Source organism: Saccoglossus kowalevskii, chromosome 9 (assembly GCF_978046115.1).
Source record: "Saccoglossus kowalevskii chromosome 9, keSacKowa6.1, whole genome shotgun sequence".
Taxonomy (NCBI): Eukaryota; Metazoa; Hemichordata; class Enteropneusta; family Harrimaniidae; genus Saccoglossus; species Saccoglossus kowalevskii.
In genome coordinates, this window is record NC_140649.1 from 30,124,705 (window position 1) to 30,152,242 (window position 27,538).

Consider the following 27,538-nt stretch of genomic DNA (forward strand, 5'->3'; position numbering starts at 1 on the left):
ACAAAGACTATTAGACCGGTATTAAAGACAAACTCCCCGATCCTGAATACGGTGTAGCCCCATAAAGGCCCCCCCGCATTTAACGTCACATTATCCTTGTGACGGTTAATTGACATGAACCTTTATTTCTAATGCAGAGATGAAATCACACAGTGAGTACTGGATGTTATCAGTCTCTTAGTGTTGGCATTCATTATATGGTTACATTATGATGATACAATGCGTGTTACAGTTTCTGTCATAGATGGTAGTAAACTCGTAGATAAAATTACATTGTCAACAAATATGTTTTTCCATTATTTACATTAATTTTTTTAGTTAGTACAGTATTCAGATCATGAATTCGCGAATGTTCATTCGCATGATAGTGGTTAGATACAATTATTACAAACCATGGGTACATATGTTTTCAGTAGAACACATATATATTATATTGGAGACCATGTGACAGAGTATCTTGGATAATAAAAAGTGTGTTGGCATGCAACATGCAACGTATCACTATTCTCTTATATCTTTCCAATTGAAATTCACTCTTCCTCTTCTGTTTTATTTTAAGACCAAGAAATATATTTACAACGGTTGTCAATGCTCAGGTACCGCCCTAAAAACTCCATATGAATAACAGTTGCTAACATGGGGAGCTGGACGTGTATAATGTATTGTCATTATTGGATAGACGTTAAATCTTTATATTGATTCTCTTTTACAATAATTATGCAGTGCTGACAAAATCAACGTATATCACCAGGTCCTGTGTTTCATGTTTATATTTGTAATGTTATGAACAGGCGTCTCGTGTTCGAGGATCTGGAAACTTTGTCTCGCTTGGCTGATAACACTTTCACGTAGAGATACCATATTCGACCCAAATGAATACATATTAGTTCATTACAGATAGTCGAGCTTTATTCTTTCCATTTCTCTCTCTCTCTCCCTCTCTTACAAAAGGTTACAAATTATCGTAAAAGTCAAGTCTCTAAGGCGTGGCAGAGTAAACATGCGATCAGCCAATCGCTGCAGTCGTTGGCACGATCACGTGATTACCAGGGATGTGTCTCACAGTTAAATCCTTGCAAAGTTGCCACAACTATATGTTTATAATCTCCACCCTAAACATGCACGTTGTTGATTCTAAACAATACTGCAACGACGTGTGAACCGAATGTGGGAGATGAAGTCGTTATAATAACACTAATGTGCCAGTATATCCCCTCATCCATTCATGTGTTTGTTGTAAACAGAATGGACCGTAACTGTGTAGGTCGTAACTGAAGTTGTCCTAGGTTGTTATGATCATGAATTATATTATGCATGCTATTTGTGACGTACGAGATAAGACTGTGCATCGTGTTACTGTAGGGCGCGATTTTGTACACGATTTTGAGCCATTTGTTAGAATGGTGTAGTCGCACAGTGTGCTGCAGCGCCAGAATTTCCTCAAAAGGAAATCATAAACGAGTAGTTATGACTATGAATTACTATGAGGTTATTGCAGAAATACTACAAATTAGCACAGAGGCATATCATAACAACAGACGTGTATCGAAGGTCAATGTGTCACCGTGCTGCCTTAGTGCATATTTTGCAGTATACTCCTGGTAACCCTATTGTTATACATCTTTTATGGATAATTTAATGAGGGACAACAGCGAACGTTTGCGTTCAGTGATAGGATCATATTTCTGTCGCGCGCTTCTGCGTCCGATGCAAACAAATAAAGGGTTCAGTTGTGATGTAAACCTGGTGTACATTTTGCAAATAGAGAAGACATTCGAACACGTCCATAACATATTTGACCACGTCTGTTTTACGGACAGATGAATTAGTGTTTTCAGTGCCAGTTGTTGGTTAATTGGTTCTGTATAATGTTTGTGTCCTAAGAGTTCCGATTTGCCTATGCTCATCAAGTCTTTGTACTTTTATACTACCACATTCGGTATCACCTGATTCCTACAAAACAGTGAGCGAATATTACCAAACATTTCGCTGGCTGATTTTCGAAACGTCTCGTCTGTGATATAATATATCACTGGATTATAAACACATGAAAACTTGGCAAACAAAGTTGGTAACGTCGTCAATGCTATTGGAATGCCAGCTGAGCTACCTTGTATGGCGGTAATTAATGACAAAACAGCATATGGAGTCCAAGAAACGAGGTAACATATTGTGGTAATTGCGAACATCTGAAAATAAACCAAAACGATATTAGCCAATATGAGTTAGAAATTATAAACAGCTAGGTATCTATCTAGAGTATCAAGTTGTCTATATAATATCTCTCTTATAAAAATGTCAAATAGAAATTCAAAATGCATGGGCAGATAATAATGCATTAATGCATGTGTTCAATTAAAAAGGCCGACCAACTTCAATTTTAATTGGACAAGAAGCACCTGTGTGACACAATTTTGGTTTACCCCGACTAATATATATGAAAAACTAAATCATCATTGGTCTTAGATTATATATTCCAACAATACCTTAGTTGTTTTCTTTTGCTTGTTCATCTCAGATTTTCGACTATCTGAGAATAATTTCTGTTGTATTTGTCTGACTTTAAAGATAATGCCGCTATAGCTGTATATGATAGCTACCAAACAAAATGCAAAGCACATTACGAATATACAGACAATGTATGCGATATCAGCTGGTTGACTACTTGTCCAATCTATCGTGCATGATGTCAGATGTGGTTCCAGGGCATACCTGAATAAAAAGAAACGCTTGTGAGAAGGTGCATGAAAAGACAATGTCACCAGCAGCAAAGATCGACAATCAGTTACTCTTTACCTTTAAATGCGTAAGCACAACTTTCAGAAATTAGCACTATAATATTCCCAGATTTTCCTAAATAAAAATTTCACCTAATAAGATATGATGCAAACAAAAAAAGATGCGAACCTGTCCCATCCTATTAGAGTTGCACCAGCCCAAAATACAGAATAGAGCCATATCATGGCGATTATAATAAATATTGTTTTATTTCGGAAAGAAGTACCTGAAAAAGATCATTATTAACCAATATTGTAATAATCATATCACACGTACAAATACATTTCAGCTAAATCAGAACACTACAATCTACATTAGAACACGGCAATCTAAATTAGAATACTATAGAAAAACAAGTATAAAATCTAAACGAGTATACTACATATGTGTACTGCAATCTAAATCAAAAACACAAGAACAAATCAGTATAATAGAATCTAAATATTACAATCGGAATTATCAATTACAACTAGAATACTAAAATCTAAGTACGTTGTGGAATATTTATAATGTGGGGCTCTTGGTGTGGTGGTATATATTTTAACCTTGCCCATATAATCAAAGATGAAAGGGAAAGCTATATTAAACGAACATTTCTGTCGTCGTTGTCGTCGTCGTCGCCGTCGTTTAATAATTGCTAATGTGTGCACAATAACTTTACTAATTCTATTCTAAACTTTATCACCTAACTCGTCAGTATACGGTCGGCCCTTAGTGCGAATGACGGATGCCCAGAGTGAACATACCAAGCAAAATTGAGAAAATATGAGTACTCAAAATCTGATAAAACATTTTGTTTTGTTTCTACTTGACTTATTGCTGTCATACAAGACAATGTATACCATTTATACATACAACTATATAAGAGACATTGGCAAACACATACAGCCTTAGCCATCTATGCATAAAACTGTATAACATAAATTGGCAAACACTATAAATATGCAGTCTTAGCCATATATGCATAAACTATATAACAGAAATTCGCAAACACTAAAAATATGTAGCCTTAGCCATCTATGCATAGCAACTATATAACAGAAATTGACAAACGTTATAAATATACAGCCTTAGCCATCTATGCATACAAATATAAACAGAAATTTACAAACACTATAAATATACAGCCTTAGCCATCTACAAATACAACTATATAACATAAATTGGCAAACACTATAAATATGCAGCCTTAGTCATCTATGCATACAACTATATAACAGAAATTGGCAAACACTATAAATATACAGCCTTAGCCATCAATTCATACAACTATATAACAGAAATTGACAAACACTATAAATATGCAGCCTTAGCCATCTATGCATACAACTATATAACAGAAATTGACAAACGCTATAAAATATGTAGTCTTGGCCATCTATGCATACAACTATATAACAGAAATTGACAAACACTATAAATACGCAGCCTCAGCCATCTATGCATACAACTATAAACAGAAATTGACGAACGCTATAAATATACAGCCTTAGCCATCAATGCATACAACTATATAACAGAAATTGACGAACACTATAAATATACAGCCTTAGCCATCAATTCATACAACTATATAACAGAAATTGACAAACACTATTAATACGCAGCCTTAGCCATCAATGCATACAACTATATAACAGAAATTGACAAACACTATAAATACGCAACCTTAGCCATCTATGCATACAACTATATAACAGAAATTGACAAACACTATAAATACGCAACCTTAGCCATCAATGCATACAACTATATAACAGAAATTGACAAACACTATAAATACGCAGCCTTAGCCATCAATGCATACAACTATATAACAGAAATTGACAAACACTATAAATACGCAACCTTAGCCATCAATGCATACAACTATAAAACAGAAATTGACGAACACTATAAATATACAGCCTTAGCCATCAATTCATACAACTATATAACAGAAATTGACAAACACTATTAATACGCAGCCTTAGCCATCAATGCATACAGCTATATAACAGAAATTGACAAACACTATAAATACGCAACCTTAGCCATCAATGCATACAACTATATAACAGAAATTGACAAACACTATAAATATGCAGCCTTAGCCATCTATGCATACAACTATATAACAGAAATTGACAAACACTATAAATATGCAGCCTTAGCCATCTATGCATACAACTATATAACAAAAATTGACAAACACTATAAATACGCAACCTTAGCCATCAATGCATACAACTATATAACAGAAATTGACAAACACTATAAATACGCAACCTTAGCCATCAATGCATACAACTATATAACAGAAATTGACAAACACTATAAATATGCAGCCTTAGCCATCTATGCATACAACTATATAACAGAAATTGACAAACACTATAAATACGCAACCTTAGCCATCTATGCATACAACTATATAACAGAAATTGACAAACACTATAAATACGCAACCTTAGCCATCAATGCATACAACTATATAACAGAAATTGACAAACACTATAAATACGCAACCTTAGCCATCAATGCATACAACTATATAACAGAAATTGACAAACACTATAAATACGCAACCTTAGCCATCAATGCATACAACTATATAACAGAAATTGACAAACACTATAAATATGCAACCTTAGCCATCTATGCATACAACTATATAACAGAAATTGACAAACAATATAAATACGCAACCTTAGCCATCAATGCATACAACTATATAACAGAAATTGACAAACACTATAAATACGCAGCCTTAGCCATCAATGCATACAACTATATAACAGAAATTGACAAACACTATAAATACGCAACCTTAGCCATCAATGCATACAACTATAAAACAGAAATTGACGAACACTATAAATATACATCCTTAGCCATCAATTCATACAACTATATAACAGAAATTGACAAACACTATTAATACGCAGCCTTAGCCATCAATGCATACAGCTATATAACAGAAATTGACAAACACTATAAATACGCAACCTTAGCCATCAATGCATACAACTATATAACAGAAATTGACAAACACTATAAATACGCAACCTTAGCCATCTATGGATACAACTATATAACAAAAATTGACAAACACTTGAACACTTGTAATGACGAACTTACCCTGATTACCGACTACAATACAATGCCGCACGACTGCGATGACGGACAATGTTACCATGCTGACACAGTTGAAGAACCAACCAGAAAATCCAACCAACGAGCATTCAGTGGAACCAAAATACCACTTGAGAAAAAAGGGTATATTAACATAACGTGTGTATTTCACGACACAAAATATATAATAATACAGAAACTGTCATTGTGCCAATAGTTTACAGTAGGGACAATTATTATTATTATTGCAAGAAAAAACGAATATTTTCATCAAAATCGACATCGTGTATGTTTATGTTTTTCCAGACTACTGAAGAATATATAAGTCAAACCCGTTGTCGGTTACATTGACGACACTGCCCTAACAAAAGACCCTAAGCGCGAATTACTGTCATTATATTGATTTTACCCTTGGAATAGTGTTATTTTGTCTGCTATCATCACGTCCACTGTTGCCATGGTTACCATGATTGAATACAAAAGAGAAACAAATAGATTGCGGCTGTCATTTCCATCTAAGGTGTATAACAGCGCCATCAAAAAGCATAGAGTTGACTGGCTGTAATAAACCTATGGAACACTGACATATGCAGTCAATTTTTTATATTTTTAAAATTGTTTTAATTAGGGTATTTTATGTGATAAATCTACGTAAACAAAATAACAGATCAAATAACACAAAAATAAACGATTGGCAACAATTCACGTCAACAACAACTGGTAAATTACATTGTTACATCGGTGACTTTCGGTATCAGGGCATACAAAGCCAAAGATTTAATGAGCAATATTTCTGGGTCATCTGTATGTGTCTGCGCCATGGTGTATACAAGTATATATTAAAAGTGTAAAGCGGCATTTTGAGATACTTAACTTGAATAAGGAACTAAATGTTTACAAGCTTGATTTACGTACCATGTGATTACAGGCTGAAATCGCCGCCAAAACATAACCAGTTGTAACGGCACCAATGTCAGCGACGGCGATGTTAATAATAAAATAGTCATGCGTCTTTAGTTGTTTTCTGTTTTTTACTTTCACAGCTAAAACAGTTATATTACCAAACAGTGATAGTATACCTACAATAACACATTGATTTTGTTAATAGCGTTTGACAAAGTTCGACACATGAAAGACACTATGATAATCATTATTCTTAAAGCTCACACGCGCACATGCTGTTGAATGGAGTTCAACTGAGATTTCAATTTCGTGACGGCCCTAACTGTAATGCTTATTTAATACTTGTACTTTCTATCTCTGTAGTTCACTTGAAGGGCTTGTGGTCGTTAGCATCACATCAGTGTTGTTGTGTGACGGCATAAAACGGATCAACATGCTTCAGCTACTGGCAGGTGGTTTGTTGTCTTGGCCTACTGTTTACAATTGTATTTGATTTTAGTTATTTTATCGACATGATTGGTATTAGGGTTGTTTTCTTAGGTGCTGTGGTTGACATTCCACCATTTCACGCTGACACATAAGCAAACAATCCGTTGCGTTCCTAATTATGTAAAGGCTATTGCTGATTTAATCGGGGCTATTGCAACCGTGACCACTTCATTGCTTTTTTTCTGAATTCAGTCATTGACGGTTTATCACCACTGAAATACCATGGGCATGTTAACAAAATCTACTAGACTGTCGACAGTTCTCGGGCCTAATAAAGAGTTACTTATTTTCAAACGTTGTAGGCGTTTTAACCAAATTACCTAAGGCATTACGTGGAAATTGCCCCGTGACGTTCCTGTTGAGACTTGTCACTCAAACTACGTCATCATATCATTTTATTTATATTTTACGTTATTTAACGGATTATTACTAGTAATAATAACTAGGACAGGTAAGGCGATTTTTATGGGTGGTTTGGTTCCGTACTGCTGTTGTAGGAAAAATGTTGCTATACGGGCGTAACTTCGCAAAATCATACAACATGATGTAATAACACTGAGTGTATACCAGTGCTACGTCGCGGTGGTTGCCAATATCTTCATGGCAGTGTCATACATACATACACCGCATGTCAAGTTTGACTATATAAACCAAATTATTATTTTTTTGAATCCATTGTATAAAGTAGAAAGCTGGGTCATTCTTACAGTAATGATATTAGATGCACACACATTGAGGTTAAAATATGTCAGGATTACTGGTATGATTTCAGGGGTACATGATGATCCCACATCTAATATGTATGTACATGTACATGTATCTACTGATAGATTGAAGTGTTTTCATTGTACTCACTAGAGGGCGCACTATACCAACACATTTGGCATATTGCCGTTCTGCAACAACGTTATATATCCGGTCGATTGAGGTCTCGTTAGACAAAACAAAAAAAACGATATTCATTATATTAAAATACACAAAGCAATTGCAGCTGACGCTTATGCTATTCAATGGTTTGATACACAAAATAATGATTTCCACCAATTACCTACATTTGGGAGGGCGCTAAAAGAAATCTAGACCATTTCGCAGTGATATGAAGTCAGTTGCAGAAATTCTCCCCTACACGGAATACTACTGGCCTAAAGTTATTCGGAGTATGCCCGAATGTCAGCTGAAAATTGATGGTGAATGTGTTTCGTTGTTAAAATGAAGGCGCGTTACCACAATCAATGAAAATCTTGGTTTCTAGTTGCGTATTGCTTCAATAGCTCGCCGTAGTAATATATTTTCATCTAGAAAACTGAACGAAAAAAATCTACAATTGCATATTGATGCCATGCGATAAGAATATATTCAACGATATCTTTACTCTAATTATGATCATTTCCGTTTTAAACGATTACTTTTTTATCGTCAAGATGGGTAGGTAATTCAGGGTACACAAGGTATACAATGTTTCTTTAAAATAGGGAATTTAATTAAATACCAAATGAAAACATGTCGAAAGCGTGTCATTTTAGGTATTCACCCCAAATGTTGTACAAAGCTTGGTGAGGACCATCAATGAATAGCGCATAGTTCATGGCGCATATATATATAAGAGTGGTGTCATATCAACGCCAGGCTCTCGGCTTGCACAAGTGCCCACTGTGTCTTTTTTTTATTTTACTTTCTCTCTATTTATTATCTGCTTTCGTTTTTTCGTTTAATAAATTCATATTCCGACGACCCTCTGTGATGGTATTTATGTTACCGTCTCTCATATTCACATTGTCAAGGATATGTGTCTGTATACAGCTGTTCTGCTAAAAACAACTTGTATCACTGTGATTGGTTGTTAGTTCCTTCCTTACTTAGCATATCCATGCTATTTGACGAATTCAAGCCCAAATATAGCTGCAAGCTAAAATAATCGGTTTGCAGGCTGTTGAACTTTAACTGCTGTGGATATGTCAGTGGTTGCTAGGAGCAACAACAAACTGTACAACAAACTTATGAATGATAGATTGCTGGTTGCTAGATGTAAAATATGTAGTTTTTATTCAGTACAATTGGCAATCCCGGTTTCTGTTGGATGCTTGGGGCGTGTGCTTGATTGCTTTGAATATGTCCACCTCACTTCAATGACGAATGCAGACCATATATGTGTATATAATGATTTGTAATCACTTGTATGCATATTATTGAGGATGTTTGACCACCCTATAAAGCCCAGCTTATGGAAAGACATGCTCTATTCCTTATTCAATATGATTGGCATTGGTGTGGTCAAGATTGTTCGGGTAGTTAGATCGGTCGATTAGATAAATGTTTTGGTTTTTAAACTAAGTTAAGGAGAAATAATATTTGAACACAGTTTTTACAAATTATGGGTTCTTTTTCATAATTTGGTCCTTTTCAATCTTTCCTCTCTCAAAAATCGAGAAAATATGAATACAGCATGTACTTTGTTCAACTACACACAATACATACAGACTTATATAGAAAAAGGGTATAATAAAAAACATGGGTATTCCCCCTTGCTAAAACAATAATTTCGTTTATCGTGTAATCATTAAACGAGATCAAAATAATCATGGTTCAACCACTAAGTAGTTAGGTCTAAAATTTAACACGCTTCAATGTAATGGTAAAATTCAGACCTTGTTGAAAAAAGCAGTTACAATGAAGTTAGTCCATGCATTTTGTGACATTGTGTACAGTGTGTACAACAAAAACGTGTGGTTGACATTCTTCTAGTCTATTTTATCCCCCACTTTTGTGGAATGAACATATATTCTCTATATAGTTTACACAAGTTTGTCACCTCTAAATTAGGCATTTGCATAGTGCATAAAAAGCTTAACATACGAGATGACGATTCATATTGCGTATTAGTATACCATTATCCTGCTTATCACTTTAAGCACGAACCCATTAGGTAATTAACTTAACAAACACGCTAGACATTGAACTGACAGCTGCTACATAAAAAAACACGTCTCACTCTAAGACATAAATACATTTTTTGTAATTAGTTAATTATAAGCGATGGCGTGGAAAAGGGTGATGCGTTTTATATATGCCACATATTTGAAGTTATTAAATATTGTGCAGACACAGATATACAATTTAAAATTACAGTTTTGTTTCAATTGTATATTTGTATTCTAAATGTTGTCAGGACATCTTTTTTGTTATATTTTTTTCTCATCCAGAAATAATTTAAATGATAATTTAATGATGGGGACATATTTGTTATTTGGTATCTATACAATTTGCAGTATACACCTCAAAATTAGTCATTTGAATGGTGAATAAACAGTCTTAACACACAAAATGATGGTTCGTGTTGCATAATGATATACCTCCTTACCACTTTAAAGACAAACGATTAGATGATTAACTGTCCAGCTATTTAGATAAGAACGCGTACATATGTCAGAAACTCGCCGGACTTAGCCTTTGAAATGACAGCTTCTACGTAGAATAAAACACTTTACTCTGAGAAATTAATACATTTGTTTTGCAATTATTTATGATTGAAGGTGGTGTAAATTGAGGTTGAAGAGTGTTATACATACTACCTATTTGAAATTAATATTTGAAATTAGTTTGTCACTGTTGGTAGACATGAACTTGTCCCAGGAGATTATCCATGGTTTAATTTGCATGTGACATATCCGTAAAAACCGTTTCCGTCTACTTCACTATAAACAACGAAATGTCACAAACATTTTGAAAATCAATGACCCCGTTCTGGGAGCTATGGTAACATGCACAGAGCTGCTGTATGCATTATGAAGACATGTTTCGACACTTGACATTCATAGTTATATATGGGAATTATTGGGGTGTTACAAACAGGAAAAGTCACATAATAAACAGGCACATTGAAAACAAATTCATCCAAACTCATTCAATGCCAATGAAACAATCTCCAAAACGGGTAGTGCAAACATGGATAATAATGTTTCATATAAGTCCAAGTTATTTTAGTATCATATGAGCTTATGACATTAATCTAAATACTAATGGAATGACTATAATTTAAACTCAATAACAGTTCCCCATTGATGCAAATCCAGTTCTGGTTCCGAATTTTACAGAAAATCGAAATCAATGGAGATGACCATCTCAAAGTCAAAAGTGAAACCAAAATTACGTTCAGTACTACTGAGCTACCTAGTTCAAACAATGATATATGTTAACAGTGTTAATGTAGTATTCTCACTAGCTCTGACAAGCAAAAGCTATTTGTAACTTCGATGATATTTCGTTACCTGCCTCAATCATCGTTCCGGGGAACGAAGATACTGGCTCAGTTCAAGAGAAATGTCAGCACAACACCAACCCCCACCCCATGGCCCCAATTCCCAAACATTTGGAACATCCGCCAATCCATCGCCCTTCTAGCCCTTGCTATCTCTACATGACTTGAATGTTCCTCAACATTCGCCCACGTCGACACCGCGTTTTTCTCTCCATAGATTTGCCAGCTTGCGAGATAACTTTCAAGATACGATAATTAACTAACCCATATTCGTCAGTATAGCCACAATTACCACATGCGTCAAGACTGAGCAAAATAAGGGACGATGTGAAATCAGTATGCTTAAACGTGAAAATCAAACATATCAAAAGCTCAAATTTCAATATAAAGGTTAAAATCACAAACACTAATATTACTAAGCCGGACAGTTTCACATGTATTCGTAAATGCAAATACAGTTTTTAAAAATGCGGCTCGTCCTCAGTGAAGTATACGCTGTGTTATTCAATTTACGTGTATGTGTACGCTGGCTGCAATGCGCAAATTGAACACTAATCATTAACTACAAAAAGAAAAATTCTGAACTCACACATCACTACCAGGTAAGTGCATACAGCTATGTCCGCAATAGAGCTCAGGCCAGATGGGTTATTCATCATCGCTGTTCCTGCCGTTGACATTGTATAAATATACAGCCAGTAACTGTCACTGTGTGATTCAGTGCGTCATTTATACTGGTCGGATTTTATGAATATTCCATTTAACCTAAGGGAAGTTTGTGTACATCAGAAGGTTTTTTCTAATTTACATTATTTTTCTTTCCGTGGATTCTTCCACAATCTATCTATATTCACAATGCGTATACTCGCAGCATCACACACTCATTAAAATTGGGTGTTACAAATGTTTGTTTCAACATATTGAAATGAAATGAAGAGGAATACTCTTTTTACTCCTCTTACTTGAGACATTCAAGACATTGTGATGCTTTTATCTAACGTAATCTTGGATGATCCTCAATTAGTACATTTTTGGGGTTTAAAATTTTAAAATTTCCAGACACGTTAGAGGATTTTCAATATAACTTTAATACTGGTTGGATCTACACTGGCTTAATGAATCTTCAATACATCCGTAGTTCATTTTATTCTATCACTATAATTCACGGTTGAATGTTCTCATTTCAAATGTTAATGTTAAGTTCACGACTTTCGTCTATTTGTTTGAAACTGAAATATTAAAAGAATCCGTAAACGCCCATTACACCAAACAATGCGCATCATAATTTTATCTGAGGAATGTTCAGAGATCTAGTGGGAGAAAATGTTCGAAATGCAAATCGCAGTTCTTTTTTTAAAAAGGCATACATTTTGTGGAAATTAAGCTTAAAACGAAATGCGGACGTGGACGTATTCAGTTATATGTGTGTTTAGTACAGTTTTTATTAATTCCTTGTAGCCCCCCCCCCCCACGTGTTGTTTCATTTTCCTACCACTAAACGAAGACATACTAAAGAAACAGGTGATATACCGCAATTCACTCGGGAGAATATTTGGGAGTGGAAATTCACGTCCGTTCGGTCCGTCCGTCCGTCCGTCCGTCCGTCCGTCCGTCTGTCTGTCTGTCTGTCTGTCTCGCACAATCCTATTCTTTACATTACAATCGTCACATACCTTGCCGGGTTAATACATTGGTCTATTTTACATCTAATGTTTTTACCAGGATTGGTCCTAATCATTACAGCTTTAATCATTGAATATTTAGTTAATTACCATTTGCAGTCTTCTCCTCCCATGTGACTCTAGACCAGTGGAGGTATATAGACTCAATGTGTGTTCTTTGACTTAATTTGCTACAAATATGTTGAAATGCCACACTATATTGCTATTAGTCGAAAAACATATCGGTGATGCTTTTTATTCAATTGCCTACTCAAAATGTTGTACCAGCAGCATCACGCTCAGCCTTCGATATTGTAATCTGATTTGTTGGGATGATTAGTCTGCCTATAACATGCCTAGCATCAGAAAAGTCATGTACCTCGTCAGTTTGGAGACTTGCCACGCCAGTGTACATCAATAGTTCTCTCAATGAGAGAACTCACACAGTCCAAATTGAGGTTTTCTATGTTCTTTACTCATTGATTGTGTGGTATACTATCAAAAAATGTCTTACTGTTGGATATATTATTATAATAGATGTGTACTTCGAATCTTCCCTTGCTGCATAACTTTCTACAATGTTCTATTAAATTCTGGGCCTCAAAAAGTGATTTGACTGACTTTGTCTACATAAAACACATGTTTGACAAATTCCGTATTCTCTTTACTATATCTACTTTGAAATTCATACATATTGGCTGTAAAATTCTGGGCAACATCTGCACAATGAGGGAAGTAAGTCAATTACCAACGTTGCGATCTTTTTCATCTAATGCAACTTGATGAAAAAACGTGGAAATAACATCACATACGGAAATTTACAATTCGAAGAACATCTAGCTCCATATACATGATCTGTCTTATACCATTTTAAATCGTGACAGGGTCATTACTTTACATGGTGGAATGTACTTTAGATTAGAATTTGTTCTCTTTGTTAAAAATAAATTTCAATGAATGTACCAATTCATCTTCAAATATTATGGGTTTATACTCTTGTTTAGGCAACAGGACTCGTTCACGGAATAGTAAACATTTATTATAATATCATCAGGCTGATCTCCTTCATTTCATCATGAAATTGTTAATATGAATCGTGATACTTTTTATTTATTAGTTCATACGTACGCTTTAAAGCCTTATATGTCATCGTGATACTGGTAATTCTGAGATTTCTTTGTGTTATCACGATTTTTCCTTACTCCGCTAGATAGAGTTTTACTGTAATGATTGTTATTGACATTATCTCAACCATGCTGTAAGATTGTATATAATAACTTTATTATCGGTTGCTCCATATAATACTGCATTGATGTGTAGAGCCACGGTTGCACACGTAACACAATAGGAGTATTTAGTAAGATCTGTTAAATAAATTAAATTCCGGTTGATTTAATAATTTTGAAATTTAATTTTAGGCATCACTGTCGTACTGAACGTGACTCAGTAGAGGGACATTTTGTAAAATATTATAGGCCTTTTGTCTACCAGAAGTGTATATATACATAATTATTGGGTGATCTAAGTGGTAAATCTTAAGCTAATAAAAAGGGTGTATGTACATATACTAAACATTGAAATTTCACGTTTTAGACAGTCATTCATTCAGAACCTGTGACGTTGTTTATGTGATTGTTGAAAACTTGTTGCTCATTCCTTGCACGTTTCGATTTCGTTGCATCTGGACGTATGGTGCTTCATGATTGCGATAATTCTTTACCCCAATTGATATCTACATCATAAGTCTGCTTTGGGGCGGAAGGATTTATGTGGGAGCCATTACATGCTTCACGTGCCTTGTCAGTCCGTAGACCAACGTTACACTACTCTCTATTTATTCGGTCATGATTGTCTTATCCCATGCTTATGTGCGTGAGACTAAATTTAACAATTAACGTCATGTTATTTTATCCATATTCCAGCCTGGTAGACATCCAGGTTGCCAGTAACATGAATTGAAAGATTCTAAAACTGGTCCAGTTTGCTTTTGGAACATTTCCGCCTTCAATTCGGGACAAAGCAGATCAAGAAAGCTTTCAAACAAGAAGTTTGGCAAATAATATTTGTCTGCTTTTTGAGATGCACAACATGAAAACAATGTGATCCACATTATTACAGTTTATAATACTTCAAGAAAAAAATTCTATTTTACATCTGTGTTTTTCAGTGTAATTTATTCCAGAGCATCTTATGCTTATGCACATTATGCAATTAATATGCTCGGATTTCAATCCAAAACTAATCAAGTCGTTGACATTGTTCCTAGGCATTTATATACCATGTCTTATTGAAATGCAATAATCGGTTTTGAGATATAGATAGAAAATTGAGTAATTATTATGCACATTAGTTATTTAATATGCATGAATATTGAACCAAAAGTCTGTGCATTGTCATAGAGCATATATGTACCAAGTTTCATTGAAATGTGATTAGTAATTAAGATATCAGTAGAGCAGTTGCGGAACACCTAACACTTGGTAAATTATCATTTATTATCATAAACATCAAGTAATTAATATGCACGGTTTAAAATCTGCAAATGCTCCCATTACGTACACATAATGCAACCATGCTGTTTTTTTTATTAACATGTTGTTTTACGTGATTTTTTTTCTTTTGTTATATATTCATGAACATGTCACCTAGTCCAAATGCGCAAAAAATGTCAGATTCGGACAAAAGAATCAGTAGTCAAAAATATAATAGCGACAAGCGTATTTATAACTACTGTGGTGTTGAAAAAATGTTGCAGTGTCCTTGTTCAAGAGAAAACGAAGTAATGTAGTTTGGGTTGGAGAGAAAAAATGTTGGCGTCTCACGCAGAACAGCATTCTATGTTCTATTTAGTAAGATCTTGCAATCGTGACCAACGCTATATTGATTCGCAATTTAGGAGGTTGCAACGTAAAATAACACTAAGATTAACATATTAAGATAAATATTAAAATAAAATCGAGTTCGAACAAAAACAAATATTTTTAAATTGTAACTGACAGAACTTTATTGACTACAAAAAAACATGTTGTACATGTACTAATGCACTAGTTGTTTGCGTGTACCTCTATTAATTCAACCGTTATGTGAAATTTCACGGCGAGAAAGATGAAAATAAACAATTATATATCTAATTTAAGAATAAGACGTTGTTGACCAAAAATTGGAAACAATTAGTGCATGTATAACTTTTATAAATAAACCTGATATTGGGTGCATGACAACATACATTTCCATGATGTGTTGTTATATTATTTGGTGGGATATACTAGTAATATATTGTTATATACTTTGATATATTTTAGTTTACACATAGGTATGTTTATGAATATAAAGTCATACACTGTAGCAAGAATTTCAAATCAAGTATGACATTAAGGTAGTTAGTTATGCATTATTCCCATTACGTCACTGAAATATGACTCAGAAGCTGATTAATGTAGATTAACATTGTTGAGACAATGAACTTAATTCCATAAATGAATTTAGCTACTTTAAAACTTTCATAAATGAAGTGAGTATAAATTCAGTTCAATTTTTAACAATATAAATTCTGTTTTCATCTGTTCAAAGGCCGCTACCAACTTTCGTCATATATAAAAAATAAACATGATTTAAATTGTAAAAATAATATATGTAGATTAGTAATGGGCATGATATATTACAAATATACTTGTGTTAAAAAAATATGTTTACAATATAAATAATGTATCACTTTCAAAAAAAAATTCAATATTTCTAAATCAGTATCATCCAAAATGGAATTCCACAACAGCTTGATATGTATCTATTTTTATATAAAAGGTCTGTTATTTATATTTTATTTATAGGTATGACTCATAATATTTTGAATTTGTGTGGATCCCCTTAACTTCAACATCGGGGGTTTGTTCAGAGTCTTGAGATGTATATACAGGTGTTTCTGATACTGCAATATCTTCATCTGTTCGCCATTTTTTTAACATGACCTGGTTGTCATCATCAACAGTTGACTTATTAGGGCTGCCAAACAAATTGCTGTTCAAATTAATTGATGTTTCTTCAATCATTTTTGTATCAGAAATGCTTTTTCTTATCAGCAGTGGACTGATGCTGATTCGACTCCATGGCTGTCCATTCTTATCAGCTATCTTTGTATGTAGCACTTTAATTGGAAGACTGGAATCCCTTCTTCCTGATAAATCATACCGTTCCTTATTTCCAGTATGGATATTGCACTCACTTCCACATCTCCGGTAACCAGTCATTGCAGGATTAATCACCTCTAATTCCAAGAGGTCAGGAAGACTTTGATTTCGTGATAATTTCCATTCCACTTGAGCAAGATCTCTTTCCTTTGTCTTGTTTTCTTTAGGCTTTCTAATTGTCAAGTTGGGCATACTACTGTGTACATTGGAGTCATCAGACAGAAACTTGTCAACAGATGTATTGCTGATGCTCTGTTCGAAAGTAAATGAAGTTTGCACATTTGGAGTTGGACTCACCAAACAAGAATCACTTGTTGTCCTTTTCATTTCAAGTGGTGGCAATTTAAATTTTAAATCAACAATTTCTTGTAGTTTTTTCTCAATAATATTTTGTTTTTTAATTCTGTTGTCCGTCTGTGTTGCCCTGTCTTGCCTTGGTAGTTTGACTCTGACTTGTACATTCTGAAGACCAACACCATTGTGTAAATTATGTGTGCCATTTGAGCCTGAAAGAATAAATGCTTATATCAGAAAAAAACTGAGTGATGATGATGTCTTTTTACTGTTTTTGGAATAACACAATTTTACTGTAGAGTCCTTTATATTCACTTGAAATTGATTTGTTATATTCTTACTAAATTAGTAATATCAGTGAAAAACAACATAGCGTATCTATTACAGCCTTCGATTTCAAGTGTTTTGGGGCAAATATGGTCACCAGTAAGAAATTTGTTATCATATAACGAACACAAAGTGACATGCATCAGTAACCGATGATTTGGACAAAATTAGCACAGGCATGCCTGTGAAACTATTGATAACATGTTCAAATGTTTATGTTTTCTGGGACAACAATGGTCACCAGTCGGTCAAATGTCAACCAAATAGGAAAAAAATCAAAGCGCATATGCATCCATTAATAACTTGTCTTTGTACCAGCTTTGAATAAAATCAATCCAGGAATGTCCAGGAAATGTAGGAACGGTCAGATTCTAAAATATAAGTCTCTATTTCGAACTGAGACTAAATATATAAAGAAATCATACAAAAACTAAACTTGGCTGAGATCCCAAACTGGTGAATAAAGTAAACAAATTTAAAAGAGATTTTACAAGAACTTAAAGAAGTTATTGCAATCACAAGAAAATGTTTCATCTAAGGTAAAAATTTGAATAATATATTCTGATGATTTGCATGTAATCAAGTATGGTAATTATGAAAACAACTTATATTATGGGTAATTATGTCTACATAATTTGAGGTTTTCAGTGAAAACAATTAATCCACAGTAAATGGTTTTCAGCTGATAATTACTAATGTAGAGGAACATACTGATGTGAAGTAGTTATAGTTTTCATTAAAAAGCTAGTCTAGCTTCCAAGTAATTACCTAATAAGTTGTGTGTAACGGATGACGAATTTCTTTTGCCTGTTGATGATGGACAGCTTGCATTAGATGATTTTCTTATCTTCTGAAATAAAAAAGAATGAATTTTGTTATCACCAATAGTTGCAATATTTCTTACTTATTTAATTCATTTGCATATCCCCCCTCCCTGTACCCAAACAATTATGATAGAAAAGAGGCCATCACCAAATTTTAGAATCAAATTTGACATATTTTTCAGTTTTGTAATTTTCTTTTAAATATATATTGCTATAGTTGTAGTTTGTTCAATAAATATGTTTACAATAAAACAAGAACAGTGACTTTGTTGCTGTTGACATTTGAAACATTATACATCTCGTGTAAAATAACTGATCAAAATATTTCCTTTATTTTGAGTAATAGATATTCTGTTGATTGTCGCAATAATGTCTATCGCCATATAGTGATCACAATTGTCTTTTTCTGTTATCTTACTAAGCATGAGTTAACATGCACCACAAGTGATGTTCCTTATACTGATTCAATACGGTTATGAAGAATATAATGAAGTTCCATTCTGAAGTCACACAAATGATCATCACTGAATAGCATGATGAATCAATAATTCTATGTGCTGATGGGAATTGGCTAGTATACTTCCTAGATTAATTTCGCAAGTTAAGTTTGCACAAAATAAAACTTGTGTACAAAGAAAACTTCATCATACATCATTGGATGTCTAAGCTGCATACTTTTATACTTATAAATATTTTATACAGCACAGTCTTAGCATAACTCCCTATATTGCTCTCAGCTAGCTTTAACTTGAATCAAAGAAAGCTAAGAAACAACCATGTGCTATTTGAGGCATATTTAAAATTAATTCAAAATTTAGCCTCTTAAAAAAAATGTTTGGTGACTAATAGTGGTCTGCTATTTGACAAGCACAACATGAAAACAATGTATTGAAGAGTATAATATATAATAAATGTGATTGTATATCTGTGGTTTGTTGTCTAATTTATTCCAGAGCAGTTCTACCACAAAATCTAATTTTTTGAGATATTATAAATTGGCTAATAAAAATTAGATGATCAAACTAATCATGTCGGTGGATCACTCTGAATAACTATGTACCAAATTTGAACTAATTGATGATTATGCAAATTGGGAAATTAGTATACTCAAATTTCTATCCTAAACAAATCAGGTCTTTAGCATTGGTTAATATGTTATTAGGGAATTAACATGCATGCATTTCAACCCAATACTTTAAAAAGGTCAGTTGAATAACTAAATATTTTACATGGAAAATACTTGCTAAAATTTAGATGGGGGAAAATTCTGACCAAAAAAGTCAAGTGACGATTAGTACATGAGATATCAATGGGAAAGCCAAAATTTAATTAATTATTATGAAAATTAGGTAACTAATATGCATGGATTTTAACCCAAAACTGATCAGGCCTGTGCATTATCCCAAACCATCTATAAGTTCATGCAATGAAATTGGTTCTTGAGTTAATGGTGGAATAGACAAACATATCAACATATGTATATAAAATGACATGCATCAAGATGCCATTATGTTCTCAAGATAGATTTTTTTTTGAAATTCAAAATTGACAATTTTTGTTGATGGAACTGCCTGAGAGCACATTGACTGTTCATCAAGAAAGTCAAATTATCCAATATCAAGGTGGACTGATAAAAAATAATGGCTTTTAGTCAAAAACAAGTTAATTACATTAACAGTTCCTGTTAATTAAAATATCATATTTTTGACAAATTTGTCAAGCAGTTGAGTAACTAATGTTTTGAGTTTACAGTAGAATAACTATGTCAGTATCCCTATAATGTAAGAATTTCAGTTCAAATGCTATTTTTGGTTGCTACGTAAAAAAATATTCAAGAAAATATGTGCATTGCAGAAAAATCCTTGTACCACTGCATACCCACAGACGGAAACAGGACAATACAGTACTCATTTCGCACAACCTCCCACCCGCTTTCGATTTTCAATCGCTTTTTTTCGCTCGCTTTTGCGACCACTTGTTGAATAACTGCGCAAACATTTGAAATTCGGACTAACAAAAAATGTTTTTGTTTTCTTATAATTAATTGTCATTCTGGTTTTCGTAGATGTTGAACAGCTGTCGAAAGTTCAAATACTATCTATAATTATAGGCACGCAATCTGACCCTTTGACCTTGATTTGGCTTGGATTGAATATTTTATTTTAAACAATATTCTGAAAATATATTTCAACGCAATATGTTTACGATTTGTATAATAATTGTTGTTTTCCCCCAAGGCAATGACAAGCTGAAAAACCATGAAGCTACATTGTGAATGGCAGTTCCATGCATGGACTGAGTGAAAGTAAATATTTCTAAGCCTAAAATAAAACCTAATATTACACCTCTTTGTGTATTATCGATTTTGCATATATTTGGTATGACAGTATGTATGTAAATATCTGAAAAAAAAATCTCGTCTTTCGTTAATAATTTTGATTGTTTGGAATGCCTGTCGACCGTGTCCCAATATCGATCCCAATATCAATATCGATATCAATCCCCGTTGGTTTCTTCATACTGAGTTTAGGACGGGCGTCGGTCCAGACATGCGGCATTCAACACAATCAGCCGAGACAGGACAAACAATGTCAAATAATTTATGGGGATTGTGTCCCGTAATTTGCTGGCTGAAACCCCAAATAATTAAACAAGTATTATTATTATATATATTTTATTTTACATAGCGAAACTACAACAGAGCTCGAGTTGTTCGAGGTGAAACCATCGCTTTGAACTTGAAGGCGATGCAACTTCAACTGGCCATTTCTCACCTTGAAATAAAAAAATAAAATTCGAAGAGCATCGGGGAAATATATTAATAACCATTCTTAGCAATAGCTAGCTCTTTTATTCAAATCCATAAAATTCATGATTTTTCGACACTTGTTGGCTACTTCAGTGCTAAAAATGATTGAAAATGTGGGTGTGGTTCTCTTGCAAGTCCTCGTGCTCCGATCGGATGACTTTCAGCAATCAATGATGTTGTAACAAAGCATATTTGACGCTAATTGAAAGGTCATCGTACCATTCAATCTCCGGCGTTGATTTTTTTTTTGTGCTGTGACAGGCTTCAAAATTATTCACTGAAAAACATCAGTATATTTTGTCAAACGAGTGGGATTTGACCTAAGGTCGAAAAGAAAAAAAAATAGGCTAAGGTAAGAAGTAAAATTCATTTCCTTACTTTTGAAGAAGCCACACTTGAGCCATGGGCTTGATTAGAATATGCGGAACTAGTGTAACGAACACGTATGCATTCAGGACAGCAGTGGCTGTCACGAATAGAACTACGGTATGCTTTCTTCACCTGAAATTGATCACAAATTGTCATGAGTAATCAGTAACATGATATAATGATTTCATGATCTTCAATAGTTACAATTAACTCTCAACAAAACAATAATTGTGAATTACTTACATGTATTTTAGCATTTAGTTTACTCTTTGCAAAAACAAAAGTAGGTTTCTAGTTATTTGTGAGGTCAAAAGTTAGTATATGTCAAACTGTAATCCATGTGATATAGATTAATACAATGTAAAACTCATTTTTACCATTCATCTTTTTTCCTATATTTCAATGGAGAAATCCACTGGATTTCAATAATTTTACAACTTGAAAAAAAAAAATTAGTTATAAAAATATGTATAAATATTCCACAACGAAAACTTTAAGGTCATGTATAGTACTAGCCAAAATAAACGACTTGATATAATCTAATGACAATGACAGCTAAAAATCATATTAACCCTTATGCCTAACAAAAAATAATGTTTCTCTTCATCATGTACACCACCAAAAAAATGCGGGCAAATCCATTTTTTAATTATTTTGCCACCTGAAAAATTCCATTAGAAACATTTTTTTGCTTTGCAAGGCCTTAAGTTAATTTTATAGCCACAACAGGAATTGTTTGTTGCCCTCTATATTTGAGAATAGAAACATCTTGAGGGTACATTTTGTAGATATAAAGCACACATGCTTAAATGCTTAAACATCAGTTAATCCTGTGGATTATCTAATAGAAACAGTTTCATGAGTCCCATAAATGGGTATAAGAATCAAATTTGTGGAAATTTATGCACAATTATTTTAGCTTTAGAGAAAGTTAAGGTGGTATAATGGGTTCCAATATATAATTGTTAGCGACTGCATGAGATTCTATGATAAGGGCTTTCAATGAAATGATCTTTCAATGATCTCAATAATCTCATGTTTTACAATGGGCTGAAACTCCTCAACTGCATTGGGTTTCAATGTAATGATCTTATCTACATTGGTTTCAATGGGTTGATCCCATGTACATGGGTTTCAATGGGATGATCTTAGCTACATCGGATCCATTGGGTTGATCATGTCTTATCTACATGTGATTCAATGGACTAACCTTATCTACATGGGTTTCAATGGGTTGATCTTATCTACATGGGTTGATCCCATGTACATGGGTTTCAATGTGATGATCTTATCTACATGGGTTTCAATGTGATGACTTAGCTCTGTGGGATCCAATGGGATGATCTTATCTATATTGGTTCCAATGGATTGATCATATCTACATGGGTTTCAATGGGTTGATCCCATGTACATGGGATCCAGTGGGTTGATATTATCTACATGGGTTTCAATGGTTTGGTCGCATGTACATGGGGTTCAATGTGATGATCTTATCTACACGGGTTTCAATGGGTTGATCCCATGTACATGGGTTTCAGTGGGGTGATCTTAGCTACATCGGATCCAATGGGTTGATCATGTCTTATCTACATGTGATTCAATGGACTGACCTTATCTACATTGGTTTCAATGTGATGATCTTATCTACATGGGTTTCAATGTGATGATCTTATCTACATGGGTTTCAATGTGATGATTAGCTCTGTGGGATCCAATAGGATGATCTTATCTATATTGGTTCCAATGGATTGATCATATCTACATGGGTTTCAATGGGTTGATCCCATGTACATGGGGTTCAATGTGATGATCTTATCTACACGGGTTTCAATGGGTTGATCCCATGTACATGGGATCCAATGGGTTGATCATGTCTTATCAATGGACTGACCTTATCTACACTGGTTTCAATGTGATGATCTTATCTATGGGTTGATCCCATGTACATGTGATCCAATAGGTTGATATTATCTACATAGGTTTCAATGGGTTGATCTTATCTACATGGGTTGATCCCATGTACATGGGTTTCAATGGGGTGATCTTAGCTAAATGGAATCCAATGGGTTGATCATGTCTACATGTGATTCAATGGACTGACCTTATCTACACTGGTTTCAATGTGATGATCTTATCTATGGGTTGATCCCATGTACATGGGATTCAATAGGTTGATATTATCTATATGGGTTTCAATGGGTTGATCTTATCTACATGGGTTGATGTACATGGGATCCAATAGGTTGATATTATCTATATGGGTTTCAATGGGTTGATCTTAGCTACATGGGTTTCAATGTGATGATCTTATCTACATGGGTTTCAATGGGTTTATCATATCTACATGGGTTTCAATTGGTTGATACCATGTACATGGAATCCAGTGGGTTGATATTATCTACATGGGTTTCAATGGTTTGGTCCCATGTAAATGGGGTTCAATGTGATGATCTTATCTACACAGGTTTCAATGGGTTGATCCCATGTACATCGGTTTCAATGGGATGATCTTAGCTACATGGGATCCAACTGGTTGATCATGTCTTTATCTACATGCCATTCAATGGATTGATCTTATCTACTTGGGATCCCATGGATTGATCTTATCTACATGGATTATACTATCTGTGTTTTTTGGTGCAATGTTCCAATTTCAAAAATTTATTCAATAAATTGATTCAATAAATTCAGTTTGAGAAACAAAAATGACTGTCCACTCATTTTGGAATTAACTCACTCTTCAACACTACATGCCAATGATATTTTTCCAGGTAGCCATTTTGGCTTGAGACTGGAGACACTAATGTTGGTTATTTTGCCACAATAATGCCATAATTTTGGATATTTTTTAATCAGAATGCTGTCAATAATAACATTCTAATGATACAGGATTCAATAAGTTAATTTTTCTCACCTTTTCATTCAGACAGCAATGAAATACAAATATAAAAAGACCCTGCAGTGAGTTAGCAATAGTGAATACATAAGCCATGACTAGAGTGTGTGTATTAATATACATCAATCCGAATATCCATGTAATGCCCAGTAAACAAAGTAATACACAGGCTGCTTTGATCCAGGTTCTGAAAAATCATAGAAAATCATCAGATTACTTTTACATAATATTTAATGTGGTGTATGTCCATTTATATGTATCTGTAAGCATACCATTGATGAACCCAATAAGTGATTTTCCATTCAACTGCGAGATCTCGTGAGATGCATGAAAGACGTGCGTTGAACGTCTGCCGTAAAAATCGAACGATTTGATTTTGAACTCGATTTTCTTTATTTCATAGCTCACATCGACCGGCCGATCTTCGACAGAGGAATATTGCTTTCGAATACCCTCACTTAATTGAAATTGTCTATCATCAAATGTATACAGCACATTATTTAGCATGGAAATGACCCCCAAAATATTTTCGCGTTTGTCGGATCCCACGCGATGTTTGACACCACTACGATGCTATGACCTTTGTTTGTCCTGTTTTTACGTTCAATTTCACGCATAACGCGTGATTCTCGCAGTGAACGGAAAATGGTCTATTGTGCCACATGATGCGATCTGAGCATGCAATCAATGTTTATTTTCACTGCCTTGCAGTGATCAGGTCATACAATTATTCTTTATGGATTCTAGTTTTGTTTTGTTTTGAGGTGAAATAAAAAAATTCACAGCATACTATTTACAACTGTTCTTGCATTTTAGTCTCTCCGAGTCTATATGGATTGCGTGCAAGAGTAAAGTGGATTTGTATTAGTAGTGAGAGGGTGGGTATTGAAAAAAAGTAAGGCAGTGCGAAAGTGGGATAGTGAAAGGGTGGGCAGTGAGAGGGTGGGATAGTAAGAGGGTAGGTTAGTGACAAGATGGTCTAGTGACAGGGCAGGGCAGTGACAGGGTGGGGTAGTGACATGATGATGGGAAAGAAATGTGTTCTAAAAGTTGAATGTCACACACATAATAAAAACTGACTAAACTAAAGGTCCCTGATTACAATAATTGGAATTTGTTTCTAAATTATGGTATACACCAAACATGTATAAACATTGGAGCTATTCATACAGACTGAAATAGGAACATAATCATATAATAGACAACAAACTACTTACTCAGACAATATGCACAAAACAAGGGAGCTACTTTTACAAAAAACATCTAACTTGAAATTCAGAGAATATACACCAAAGTAGGGAGCTACTTTTACTATGGACAACAAAATAGTTACTCAAAGAATATATACCAAACTAGGAAGCTACTTTTACAATAAACAACAAAATAGTTACTCAGAGAATATATGCCAAACTAGGGAACTGCTTTTACAATAGACAACAAAATAGTTACTCAGAAAATATACACCAAACTAGGGAGCTGTTTTTACTATAGACAACAAAATAGTTACTTGGAGAATATCAACCAAACTAGGGAGCTGCTTTTACAATAGACATTACAACAAAATAGTTACTTGGAGAATATCAACCAAACTAGGGAGCTGCTTTTACAATGGACATCCAACAAAGTGACTTATATATACTTACATACAATTACACCTCTAATCGTATGTAAATCTAATGACTATTCCAAGTAGACTATATCTTATCATAGAACAGCTAAACATGTATATACTACCTGGCTGGGTCTATACATTTGTAGTTGCTTATATACTTTTTTTGTGCCCAAAAGTGGATTTGTGATTTCATCATTTATTAAGTTTTTTTTCATTTCATTGATTTTGGATAAAAGTGTTCTACATATTATAAAACAATGAAGACTAACATCTAGGAACAAATATTTTGCTTACATCATTTTATTAGTGACTGGTTGGTCTTGTGTGCTGATATGAAGATAGTAGAGTTAGTATGTTAAAAATCACATTACATGACTTTTTATGTTTTTCTTATTGCATTTCAGGCAAGACTTTTAATAATTTGGTCATAAAAAAATAAACACTGTGTTATTATCATCACCGGACAGTTAATCTGTTAAATAGTGATCTGAGAGACAGTATTTACTGGTACAGTTTACCAGCTTGGTCTTTAAAATAGTTCAACTTGTGCAAAAAAAACAAAGTAAAACAAGGTAACTTATACTGGCCACTAGATGGTGCATGTTAAAAAACAAAATTATTAAATATAATTACAGTGGCCACTAGATGGCGCTATAGCAAATACTTACCCTGTCTGTTTTTTACCAGGTGCTGATCCGGAATGCCTGCACATAATAACAGCAGCCATCACTAAAAATATCATATTAACCTAGAAAACAAATAGATTTGCAAAATATTAAATCTTTATTACATTCAAATTATGTGTAAACAAAATGCATGCAAATCACTTTTAAAACATGTTTCTAATTTCACATAATTATGGACAGAATACCAGAGTTACAGCTGACAAAAACTACACAATAATTAAATAACAAGAGCCTCTCGGCTGAGATAACTCCGCTGTTAGCAATGCACATTTCAATTAAAGAACAGAATTAAAAAATGAACAATATGTATATTATCAAAACAATCAGACTTGCGGTT

General features: G+C 34.0%; 1 protein-coding gene across 2 annotated transcripts in view; it reads right to left on the reverse strand.

The window, feature by feature from the left end:
* Positions 1–16,178: 16,178 nt before the first annotated feature.
* The window catches only part of LOC100372364 (adhesion G protein-coupled receptor L3-like), a 49,926-nt gene continuing 38,566 nt past the window's right edge, over positions 16,179–27,538 (reverse strand). For both annotated transcript variants that reach the window (XM_085503394.1, XM_085503393.1), the window contains 5 exons: positions 27,184–27,263; positions 24,922–25,090; positions 22,017–22,139; positions 18,774–18,855; positions 16,179–17,890 (listed from right to left, as the gene is read on the reverse strand). In XM_085503394.1, coding sequence (XP_085359520.1) covers positions 17,022–17,890; positions 18,774–18,855; positions 22,017–22,139; positions 24,922–25,090; positions 27,184–27,263 — 1,323 coding nt within the window. In that variant the 3' untranslated portion in view covers positions 16,179–17,021. The remainder of the gene's footprint in view (positions 17,891–18,773; positions 18,856–22,016; positions 22,140–24,921; positions 25,091–27,183; positions 27,264–27,538) is intronic.